General features: G+C 37.8%; 1 protein-coding gene across 2 annotated transcripts in view; it reads left to right on the forward strand.

Annotated features, from left to right (window-relative positions):
- Nucleotides 1-13,059, forward strand: part of AEBP2 (AE binding protein 2) — a 76,768-nt gene that overhangs the window by 17,794 nt on the left and 45,915 nt on the right. For both annotated transcript variants that reach the window (XR_002822923.1, XM_023725184.1), the window contains exon 2: nt 7,102-7,309. Coding sequence is in view for 1 of the 2 variants with exons in the window: in XM_023725184.1 (XP_023580952.1) it covers nt 7,102-7,309 (208 nt within the window). In the remaining variant the exon portion in view is untranslated. The remainder of the gene's footprint in view (nt 1-7,101; nt 7,310-13,059) is intronic.

Genomic DNA, 13,059 nt, shown 5'->3' on the forward strand with positions numbered 1-13,059 from the left:
TGCTGCGCTGGAGCATCGGGGGCCTTGGGGCAATCTAAGGGTGCTGGGAGGAGGTGGCAGAGGGTTGAGCACCAGTTTCTGTCCAGGTACTGGTTCTGTCCAAGCACTGATGAAGCAGGAAATCCCGACAGCTCTGCAAAGAACATCTCGATATATTTTTAATGAACAGTCATTTTCCCAAGTTAAAAAATACAAGAGGGCTGGTATTTTATACCTTTGTAATTGTCTTCAGTGTCTGGCTTGACGTTAGAAGACAGCTAAATTCTTGTCTGCTCCTATGTGCATTCACTGTGCTGCGATGAATTGTTTTGGTTGAAATATGTGAAGAAAATTTGGCCTTACATAGATGTTTAGTTAAAAAAGGAGAAGGGAATGTTTTAATAGCTTTTTAAAAAATTATGGCGGATATTTAACAAAACATTTACTGTTGTAACCATTTTTAAGTGTACAATTCAGTGACATTAATGACATTTACTATGTTGTGCAACTATCATCTCTACCCATTTTCAAATGTTTTTCATCCTTCTATGCAGAAACTCAATACCCTTTAATAATAATTCCCCATATTCTCCTCCCCCAAGCCCCTGATAACCACTGATAAACTTTTGTTTCTGTGCATTTGTCTGTTCTAAGTATTTTGTGTAAGTGGGATCATGGAGTATTTGTCCTTTTCTGTCTGACTTGTTTTGCTCAGCATAGTGTTTTCCAGGTTCATTCATGTTGTAGCATGTGTCAAAACTTCATTTCTCTTTATGGCTAAATAATATTCCATTGTATAGATGCCACATTTTGTTTATCCATTCATCTGTTGATGGACACTTGGGTTGTTTCCACATTTTGACTTAAGAATAATGTGACAGTGAACATTGACTATCTGTTTGAGTCCCTGTTTTCAGTTCCTTTGGGTATGTATGTAGTAGTGGAATCAATGGGTCATCTGGAAATTTTATGTTTAACTTTTTAAGGAGGCTCCAAGCTATTCTACTGTGGCTGTACCAATTTACATTCCCGTTAGCAATGCATGAGGGTTCCAGTTACTCCACACACTTGCCAACGGTTGTTATTTTTTATTTTTGTGATTTTAGCCATCTTAGTGGGTGTGAAGTGGTATCTCATTTTGGTTTTTTAATAGTGTCTTAGACAGTTTTGTGGCTTGTCTCTGGTAACAACAAAATTTGACAGGTGGTAGTTTCTTTTTTAATTCTGCTTTAAGTGAAAGTTTACAATTTACGTCAGTGTCTCATACAAAAGTTTATACACACATTGCTATGTGACCCTAGTTGCTCTCCCTGTACTGTGACAGCACAGTCCTTTCCACCCCAGATCACCCGTGTCCGTTCAACCAGCTCCTGACTCCTCTCTGCCTTCTCATCTCGCCCCTGGACAGGAGCTGTCCATTTAGTCTCATGTATCTACTTAAGCTAAGAGGCACACTCCTCACAGCTATCACTTTATGTCCCGTAGTCCAGTCTAATCTTTGTCTGAAGAGTTGGCCTCGGGAATGTTTCAGCTGTGGGCCAACAGAGAGTCCGGGGGCCATGTCTTCCAGGGTCCCTCCAGTCTCAGTCAGACCATTAAATCTGGTCTTTTTACTAGAAAGTGAGTTCTGCACCCTACTTTTCTCCTGCTGCATCAGAGGCTCTTTGTTGTGTTCCCTGTCAGGGCAATCATTGGTGGTAGCTGGGCACCATCTAGTTCGTCTGGTCTCAGACTGATGGAGTGTCTGGTTTATGTGGCCCTTTGTGTCTCTTGGGCAAATATTTTCCTTGTGTCTTTGGTGTTCTTCATTCTCCTTTGCGCCAGGTGGGTTGGGACCAATTGACGCATCTTAGATGGCTGCTCACTAGATTTTAAGACCCCGGACACCACTCAGACAAGTGGTAATTTCTTAAAGGTTATTGGCAATGTGGAATAAGAAACCATATCAGTGAACTTTTCTTACTCTTGTTAAATTAAGACCATGGTCTTGCCCTTTTCTATTGCAGTGACATAGACTTCCGTGTATTGTTTCCTCCTCTTCTCTGCTTTGTTTTTTAGCAGGCAGATATTTACAGCGTTCTCAATATTGGCAACTCTTTGACCAGGGTCATGCTGGCCAAGCAGATGTTTTGCCTGGAAGTAATTTGTGTTCTCAAACATGGAGCTGTTCTTGTATGTATGAGTTAGTCCTTGACTTCCCAAAGGAAACCATTTCATAAAATCCATGTAGTGGGACACTCTGGATGTTGGAGTGGAAAACTGGGCTGCCAGATAGTTTCTTAACAAGGCTAATGGAAAAGAGGAATGTTATGTTGAAACTGTCTCTTTTTCCTCCCTATTCCGTTAGAATCTCTAACAGTTTGTGCATTTTTGAAATGTGCAGATACTCTGTTGTCACAGCTTCTGTATGTATGTGCACATGCTTTAGTTTGCCATTCTGTCATGTAAGATTTCTTGGTTTGATGAGTCTCACTTGGGTAATAACTGTGAACGAGACCTTTTAGATTCTTTCTAGTCAAAGTGTTACAGCAGCATTGTCAACAAGTGGGAGCTTGTTAATGCAGTATCTCAGGGCCCATCCCAAACCCACTAAACCAGAATCTGCAGTTAGTAAGATCCCACCATTGCCTTCAAGTCAGTTCTGACTCATAGTGACCCTATAGGACAGATTAGGATTGCCCCATAAGGTTTCCAAGGAGTGGCTGGTCGATTCGAACTGCTGACCTTTTGGTTAGCAGCCAAGCTCTTAATCACTGGGCTATCAGGGCCGATGGGATCCCAGGTCATTCGTATATATATTAAAATTTGAGAAGCGCTTCTTTAGATTATTGAAGCTGAGTAGTGTGAATGCTTTTTCTGAGTTAGGGTTTCTTCCAAATACTAAGACTGTTGACATTCTAGGGAGGTTGCTTAGGTGTTCACATTTCACAGAATCAGTAAGTGTTTGATGACAAGGAGAATTAACCGAATGAAAAAATATTTTTTAAAAATGTTATTGTGTTTTACGCTAAAGTTTACAGCTCAAATTAGTTTCTCATTAAAAAATTTATACACGAATTGTTTGTGACAGTAGTTGCAGTCCCCACAATGTATCAGCACTCTCCCTCTTTCCTTTTCCACCTTGAGTTCTCTGTGTCCATTCGTCCAGTTTTCCTGTCTTTCCTGCCTTCTCATCTTTGCTTTTGGGCAGATGTTGCCCATTTGTTCTTGTATACTCAGTTGAACTAAGAAGTACGTTCCTTGTGTGTTAGGATTGTTTGTCTTATAGGCCTGTCTAATCTTGGGCTGAAAGGTGAATTTCAGGAGTGGCTTCAGTTCTGAGTTAGCAGGGTGTCAGGTGGCCATAGTCTCAGGGGTTCGTCTAGTCTCTCTCAGCCAGTAAGTCTGGTCTTTCTTTGTAAATTTGAATTTTGTTCTACATTTTTCTCTTGCTCTGTCCAGGATGAAAATTTTTAATGTACATATCATCTTCAGGAATATTACAAGATCTGATAGATTGTCTCCTAGTGCTCATCTTGTTATCTAGAATAATATAGGAAGCACACAGCTTTCTGTGAAATTCACATCTCCTCAGGATCTTGACAAAGTCAGAAATTACCTGCAACTTGTCTCATTTGTCCCCCTGCATCAGGACTGTACCCAATCAAAGAATCACTGAGAATCCTGGCAGCCCAGGATTGAATACTTTGTAGAGGTTAGAAGATCCTGAGAGGGGCTGTGAAGCTGGACTCCAGTTGGCTTTGCTAGGGTTTGGGTAGAGGAGGCTCTGTTGGCTTTGCCCCTTACTTCTCTTACTATTGCATTTGCATCTTACTTGTCAATGGTAGATAGAGTTCATAACATCTGTATTAATGCTGTCCTTTTATGAGGCGCTGTATCCACATGGAGCTGTATTCACATGAACTGCTGTTTTTCAAGTGAATAATATTGTATATAGACTGATTAAACAATGCTTGATGTTCATGGATATTTGTACTTTCTTGTAAGGTTCCTCCACTGTGGTACAGTTAGTGAGAGAAGTCCATTAAGCACTATGTAAACCGACACTATCTGTTCATAGTTGAATGTATCACAAGTATGAGAGTCTCTCTTGACACTGCCTGATTTAAGGAAAATTGATTGGGTTTCGTTTTCAACTAATTTTGGACTTTTTAATAAAAACAGCACAGGTACGTGATTTAAAATGGTACAGTGAAAGATAACTCTCCTGCTACTCTTGTCCTGCCCCATCTGTTCCCCACCCCCCCACCCCAACTACTATATTTTTTGTATCGTTCCAAAGAGGTTATAACCTTTAGAGGATACCAGTTGCCATGGCGTCAGCTCCGACTCAGGACGACTCTGTGTGTCAGAGTAGAACTGTGTTTTATAGAATTTTCAAAGGCTGAGTTTTTGAAAGTAGATTGCCAGACCTTTCTTCCAAGGTGCCTCTGGGTGGACTCAGACCACCAGCCTTTCGGTTAGCAGCAAGCCTATTACCTGTTTGCACCATTCTGGGACTCCTCTTTAGAGGATATCTGTGTCTGTATCTGTCTCCCTTCCTCCTTCCCTGTACCTTTGTTTTTATTTTTTGTTTTGACTTAACTATACACTTGGACATTGTACCAATTGTAAAACAATAGTTCATTGAGATTTTTCTCTTCCAGAGATTATTTATAAACTTGGTCCGACTGGTTGTTCAATTAAAGTTAATATTTGCATTTGGAGTTAATTAGCATGGCTTACGTAGATATGTGCTTCACAGTTGAAACATTAAAAATATATACAGCAAATGACAAGGAAAATAGATAACCATTTCAGGGTATGGGCTGCATGAAACTTGAGATTTCTAGGGCTTAAATTAAAATTTGTATTTCAGTAGAGAAAAACTACAGTCACAGTGAATTCCTATGTTCATGGTATAGTCCTGCGCCAGCAAATAATATACGAATAAATATGCAGATATGCAAGGGCTCGTTCACACTTAAGCATTTTATAGGGATTATAAAGTTTTAGAATAAAGTTTTAGAGTTGAAATTTAGAATCTGTATTGACTTGTAGTTAGCCAAATGAGGTTAAATAACTGAATGTCCTTTAAAGGGGAATCTGAGACTTTTTAAATAATTTATTTTTGTTGTTGAGAAATATACACAGCAGAACATACACCAATTAAATAATTTTTACATGTACAACTCAGTGACCTTGATTGCATTCTTTGAGGTGTGCTGCCATTCTCATCCTCCTTTTCTGAGTTGTTCCTCCCCCATTAACATAAACTCACTACCCGCCTTAAGTTCCCTATCTAATCTTTTGAGTTGCTGTTGTCGCTTTGATACCATATAGATAGGCCTTAAAAGAGTACAGTGCTCAAAGCAGACATTCTTTACTAATTAAGCTAAACTATTACTTGGTTTTAAGAAAACCTCGGGATATTTTTGGTTTAAAGTTTAAAGATTATCTCAGGACATTAGTTTTAGTGGTTCATCCAGCCTCCAAGGAGCCTTGGTGGTGCAGTGGTTAAGAGCTCGGCTGCTAACCAAAAGCTGGTAGTTTGAACCCACCAGCCTCTCCGGAGAAAGATGTAGCAGTCTGCTTTTGTAAAGATTGCAGCCTTGGAAACCCTGTGAGACAATTTTACGCTGTCCTGTAGTGCCGCTATGAGTTGAAATAGACTCGACAGCAACAGGCGGCCAGCTTCCATGACTCCAGAAAGTGAGACTTTTTTAATATCTGAAATATCCCATATAAACATTTTTGCTAACTTAAGGGTGAGTTCATTTAATGTTCAACACAAACCATTATCAAGTTTACTTAATAAGTTAAAATTCATGTTAAATCCTGATTTAGATACACTTTTCTGTGTGTTTGAAAGTCTCTATGATTAAAAATTTTGGGTTGGGAGTATACCCCTTAAAAATTGATGTATTTTCAAATTTGGCTACTGGCACTTCTTAAATTGCAAGCAGACATTTTGATAGATTTAGTCTGAAAACATTCTTACTGTTGGCTCTTCTGTGATTGAACCTACTTTCACGTAGTTATCTTTTGGGAAGATATTGAAAATAGAAAATTAAAATGACTCATTTAAAATGAAGGCAAAAGTATGGTGCATTTTATTAAGCCATGAGATTTTGAGCATTCTGATCATTAATATGTAATTTTTAAAGTAAAAGGTTTACTACTAAAGTGAAATAATTTGTTTATAGATAAGTAAAAGGAATTGATTGACATTGTCTTTTTTGGTAGATAGAGATTAAAAAAAAATTTTGAGAGCCAGGAAAAGACTTTTTATTTGGACTTAAGGTAAAATCAGACGTTTATGGCACTCATGTTTTCGCTATTTTGCATTTTTATTTAGAAGAGAAAAATTTCTCAACTTTGAGATGGAAAGAGGTAGGATGTGGCAGCAGTTGTATTATCAGTTGGTGAATAAAAGGTTTCAGGTCAACAAATGATTTGCAGAACTGTAAAGATAATCTCTTGATTCTGAATTAGGTATGCTGGGAAACTGATTTATTACTTCATTATGGCTCTTAGAATTATGGAAGGGATGAGATGTGGCAGGGTTATATAGTTCTGCTGTATGTGGGTTTGTACGTTTGGTTTGTTTTCTGTATAGTATTGGGCAGTTCATGTCTGCCAAAAGTTGCTTAAATTATGCCGTATCTTGTTTTGAGGTACTCTTCGTTTTTTGCCTTGATTTGCACTTTTTGCCAACTAATTTCAAAGTAGTGCCTTTTTCTAATGGAGAATGGTTAGTGTGCTTTCTTTGTATGGAGCCAGAATGTCAAGTGATAATACATATTTTTTAAATTATTTTATTTATTTTTTGTTGTTGAAAATATACATAGCAAAATACACACCAGTTTAACTGTACACGTACACCCTCCTCTTCTGAGTTGTTCCCCCTCCCTTAACATAAACTCACTATCTAATCTTACGAGCTGCTGTTGTCAGTTTGATCCCATATAGAAAGATCTTAAAAGAGTATAAGCAAAAATATTGTTTGGTTTTGAGAATACTTCAGGGGATATTTTTGGTTTAAGGTTTAAATCAAGTGGTAATCTTAATTAAATATTTATAAGATCATATTCATGTTAGTGAATTTCTAGGAATAACACAGACTTTTTTCTTCTTTTGTAGCATAAGCAGTACTATAATGGATGTAGACAGCACAATTTCCAGTGGGCGTTCAACTCCAGCAATGATGAATGGACAAGGAAGCACTACTTCTTCAAGCAAAAATATTGCCTATAATTGTTGTTGGGACCAGTGCCAGGCTTGCTTCAACTCTAGTCCAGATCTGGCAGATCACATCCGTTCCATACATGTAGATGGTCAGCGAGGAGGGGTTGGTTTTGCCATTTCTTTTTTCCACTCCCTGTTTTCATTAGTTTTAATGATTTATAATTGCTAGTTAGGTGTTTTTTCTGAAAGTAATTTGGGATTATTTTTACATAGGATTTTTTTTTCCCCCAGAATGATTTTTTTTTCTTTTAATTACTTCCCACAAACTTGATAGATTCAAATGAAAATAGAGCATATTACATACTGGATTTTAATTTGCTCTTAGGTATGTTATTTTGGAAAAATTATACTTCTAATAATACAGTGGGACTATTATAAATGAATACAATATATTGTATGGTTCTGATGTTTTGCGAACATTTAGGGATTGGTACTGCCTTGTGTTTCTCTTGTTAGAGTGGTTGTAAATTATTCCTGATGGTGACATTAATTAGACTTGATACCAGGATTAATATCTACATTCCTATTAAGTGACAACCCTCACTCATTATTTGTGAGTAATAATTGATGATTTTTCCCAGGTCTTGTCAAAGCTAGTTTAGATGGAAAGTTCTGATTAGTCACCGTTGACCTATATCCTCTGAGGAGTGCATTTAATTATGTGTTAGTTCACATAACTTTTATTGGATAGTAAATAAAGACCTAAGCAAATTAGGTGGGGCAAGGTGAAATGGACCAAACTATTAATTTGTAATTTTTTTCAATTTTACGTGGGTTTGTCTTAGTTACTACACTTAGTACATTTTCCAGAAATTAATGTCACATTGTAAGTACAGATAATTTATTAGACCACATGTCTTCTAGCAGCCTGCCATTACTGTTGAGATGTACACTGATACTAAAGTGGTTAAAAAATCATTGTGGTTTAAGTGAGTGGGTGAGTAACTGTTTCCAAGGTTGTATTGATATTTAGATTATAATATTGATCTTTGTTCCTTTTTAACACACAACCATATAAGAATCCTTAACATTTTAACCAGTGGTGTTACATTTGAAATTTCATTTAAGAAATACTTGCCTCTGTCACAGTATATTGTGTGTCAGCAATCTTTTTATTATCCACACTAGTTAAGTAAATATTTGTCTTATTGGATTTAATATGTATGGTATCTGAGTAACTAGTAAAATGTACTTCCAGATAGGCTGTTAATGAAGTGGGTCCATATATGGTATTTTCACTGCAAAATCCAGCTCAGTGGTTAGGCTGCTTTGGCAAATTTAGTCGTTTTTTACCCCCTCATATATGTTGGATTTTTTGCTGTGGGCTATCTTACCAGGTTGCTTTTCTGGCCATTACAGATCTGCCTTTGGTGAGCCAGTGCTTGAGGTCACTTGGCATATACCACCTAGATAGTCTGTTGAGCGATGGCATGATGTTTTTTTGTCATTCAACTTAGCAGCTGTATATAGGATCACAGGCTAGGTAGGTCATCTCTGGGCTTTTCTCAGTAGGTGTGTGAGCGTGTTTTTAGATCTTTGTCTTGGGTTCTCCAAGTTGAGTTAGCCAATGAGAATGTTTTCAGCCTTTACAGGTTTGTAGAAAAAAGGAAGTTTTGGCCCAGATTTTATAGTTTAACTGTATCAGTCATCGCTACAACTGTATGTACCTTGTTGATTTTACAGGACTAGGCATGAAGTCTTGTTATCAGTACCATAAGTATAATCTTACTGAAATGAACCCCCACATGTCATTTCTTGAATGCTTACTCATAAAATTATTACAAATAATGTGCTCTTTAAGGATAATGCTGTTTTAATCAAGAAAGAAGCCCTGATCTTTGAAGGACATCAATTGCTAAACTATAAAGGATTAGAGAAGTGCAGAAAATGCATTCCATTTATTTCTGTATTCCAATCATTTGTATAAGCTTTCTGAATGGTAACGTGTATGAGAATTTGAAAACTTGGTATTACTATATAGGATAAGAACTCTTAATCTGATTTTGTCCTTTGAGGTTGGACTAGAGTAGTAGTTGGGTGAAACATCTGATTTTGATGTTATAATTGTTTTTAGATTTCTTGTTTCTCTTTCTATCCCAAGTGTTAAACTGTCATAATGGAATAGAAAAAAATGAGGGAAAAAATTGGTAACCCTAGTAGATTTTATGCTTCTTATTGTTGAAAGATGACAATTTTACTGGAGCAGTAAGTTAGCAAGATCTAAATACTGTATTTTTTTCCCCTCATCCCACTCTAATATTTCTGGAAAAACAAACAAAACATCACACAACAGCTTAGAAACTTCTTTCCCTTCTTTGAAGTTATTTATGTTGCCATGTCTATGTGGACTTTATGTTTGGAGGCTGAATGAAGTCAAGTGGAGTGTAGGTTTTCTTGATCTTTTTATGTACCAAAGTGGGTAGCTACTTGATTTCTACATTAAAAGTTAAATCAGCAATTTAAACACCAAACTATGATTATAACTTTCTCCTACTCTTTTTTTTTTTTAAATCATGGAGTGATTCCTGCTGTTTAAAAAATAAAAACAAACTAAAAAGAAAAAGATAAATAATAAACCTTTTGTGTTAAGTGTAATAGAATTGGGTACTTCTGTGTATGACTAGATTCAAAAGCTAGTCCTGAGCTCCTTTATTAATCAAATTTCAAATCCCTGTGCTTGATTAATACACACCGAGGTCTTAGTAGGTGGGGAATCTTCATCTTGTAGTGTTTTACTGGTTCAGTGTAAGATACATCAGTTTTTTGTGTTTTTTTTTTTAACTTTCTCATATTATAATCACTTGCCAGAAAGAAAGCTGTTCAGTTTTCTTTTTTAAAAAAATAATTTATTTCATTTTTATTGCTGGTGCTGTTAAAATATGCACAGCAAACCATACACTAATTCAGCCATTTCTGCATGTACAATTCAATGACATTGATTACATTCTTCAAGTTGTGCAACCATTCTCACCCTCCTTTTCTGAATTAATTCCTTCACGGTTAACATAAACTCATTGTCCCCCTAAGCTTCCCATCTGACTAACTGTTGGAATTGCTGTTGCACTTTGATACCATATAGATAATTCTTTAAAAGAGCACAGTGCTCAAGACAGACATTCTTTACTAGTTAAGCAAAACTATTATTTGGTTTAAAGAAGACTTCAGGGGTATTTTTGGTTTAAAGTTTAAAGATTATCTTAGGGCAGTAGTCTCGGGTTTACCCAGCCTCTGGCTCCGGAATGTCTGGATTCCATGAGAATTTGAAATTCTGTTCCACATTCCCCCTTCCCCTGCCAAAATCAGGATTCTTTTATAGAATGTTTCACAGAACATTCAGTTCTTCTGGTGTCATGGCACAGAGGACAGTTGTTCATGGAGGCACTTAGCCACACATTCCATTTCTTTCTCTGATACCTGACTCCTCTTCTTCTCTGTTACTCCAGAGGAATAGAAGCCAGTTGTTATACCTTGCAAGTACAATTGTTACAATTGTTGTAAGCTTGCAAACCTTTTAAGGCCTCAGGCACTATGCAGTGAAGGTAAGAGGTAGAACAGAAACAACTACCTGTGTTTTATTGATTTTATAGGACTAGGCATGAAATATTTGACCATTTAACTGGGATGTCCCAATAAACCATGACCCTAAACCTCCAAACCAAGGAACCAAATCCCACGAGGTGTTTGGTTGTATATAAACAGCACCAGCAGCTGCTCTTCTTTTGTTGTAGAAATACTTATCGCACAAAATTTGCCAGTTCATCTTTTTACAGGTGTACAGCTTAGTGATATCAGTTACAATGATCTGCTGTGCAACCATTATCCTTGATCAGTGTTCTTTAAACAGGGACTTCCTTTTTCCCCTCCTTCTCACCCCTTGTAACCAATAATAAACTTTGATCTCTGTACATTTACTTATTCTTGTCATTTTGTATAAGTGAGGTTATACAACATTTGTCCTTTTGTGATTGACTTTTTTCACTCAGCATAGCGTCTTCAAGATTCATCCATGTTGCATCACGTGTCAGGACTTCATTTCTCTTTGTGGCTGAGTAGTAGTCCATTGTATGTATGTACCACATTTTTTAATCCGTTCATTCGTCTGTGGACATTTAGGTTGTTTCTACTTTTTGGCTGTTGTAAGTAGTGCTGCAGTGAACATTGGTGTCACTGCTTTCAAGTCCCTTGGGTGTATACCTAGTAGTGGACTTGCTGGGTCATATGATAGTTTTATTTTTCATTTTTTTGCAGAATTGCCACACTGTTTTACATAATAGCTGTACCATTTTGAATTCCCACTAGCAGTGGGTAAATGGATAAGGGTTCCAATTTCCCCACTAAACCAACCAGACCAAACCTGTTACTGTCGAGTCGATTCTGATTCATAGTGACCCTATAGGACATAGTAGAACTGCCCTGTAGGGTTTCCAAGGAGCGCCTGGTGGATTCAGACTACCGACTTTTTGGTTAGCAGCCAAACTCTTAACCAGTACACCACCAGTGTTTCCAGTTTCCCCACATTCTTGCCAATGTTTGTTACTTTGCATTTTTTTCAAGCCATGTTACCCATTGCCATCGAGTTGATTCTGACTCATAGCGACCCTATAGGACAGAGTAGAACTGCCTAATACGGTTTCCTTGGAACAGCTGGTGGATTTGAACGGCTGACCTTTTGGTTAGCAGCCAGGCTCTTAACCACTGCGACACCAGGGATCTTTAAGTCATCCTAGTGGGAGTGAAATGGTATCTCATTGTGGTTTTGATTTGCACGTCTGTGATGGCTGATGACATTGAGCATCTTTTCTTGTGTTTGTTGGCCATTTGAATATCCTCTTTGGTAAAATACCTATTCAAGTCCTTTGCCCGTGTTTTGATTGGATTGTCTTTTTTTTTCTTTTAATTGTGCTTTAAGTGAAAGTTTATAGTTCAAGTTAGTTTCTCATACGAAAATTTATACACACGTTGTTATGTGACCCTAGTTGCATTCCCTGTAATGTGACAGTACAGTCCTCCATTCTACCTCAGATTTCCCATGTCCTTTCATCCAGCTGCTGTCCCTTTTTGCCTTCTCATCTTGCCTCCAGACAGGAGCTGCGCATTTAGTCTCTTGTATCTACTTGAGCTAAGAAGCAGTCTCTTCATGAGTATCATTTTATGTGTTATAGTCCAGTCTAATCTGTCTGAATTCATAGTTGGCTTTGGGAATGGTTTCAGTTCTGGGCTCAGAGAGTTTGGGAGCCATGTCTTCCAGTGTCTGGTCTAGTAAAAAGTCTGGTCCTTTTACTAGAATTTGAGTTCTGCACCCCACTATTCTGCGCCATCAGGGACTCTGTGTATTCCCTGTCAGGGCGGTCATTGGTGGTAGCCGGGCATCATCTAGTTCTACTGGTCTCAGACTGATGGAGTCTCTGGTTTATGTGGCCCTTTCTGTTTCTTGGGCTGATATTTTCCTTGTGTCTTTGGTGTTTTTCATTCTCCTTTGCTCCAGGTGGGTTGGGAACAATTGATGTGTCTTAGATGGCCACTCGCTAGCTTTTAAGACCCCAGACGCCACTCACCGAAATGGGATGCAGAACATTCTCTTAATAAACTTTGTTATGTCTTTTGACCTAGATATCCCCTGAAACCATGGTCCCCAGTCCCCCACCCCTGCTACTCTGTTCCTCAGAGTGTTTGGTTGTATTCGGGAAACTTATTAGCTTTTGGTTTAGTCCAGTTGTGCTGACTTCCCTTGTATTATGTGTTGGCCTTCCCTTCACCTGAGATAATTCTTATCTACTATCTGATTAATGAATGCCCCTCTTCCTCCCTCTTTCTCCTTCCCCACCCTCGTAATCATCAAAGAATGTTTTCTTC

This window comes from Trichechus manatus, unplaced genomic scaffold (assembly GCF_000243295.1).
Source record: "Trichechus manatus latirostris isolate Lorelei unplaced genomic scaffold, TriManLat1.0 scaffold00289, whole genome shotgun sequence".
In the NCBI taxonomy this organism is placed as follows: Eukaryota; Metazoa; Chordata; class Mammalia; order Sirenia; family Trichechidae; genus Trichechus; species Trichechus manatus.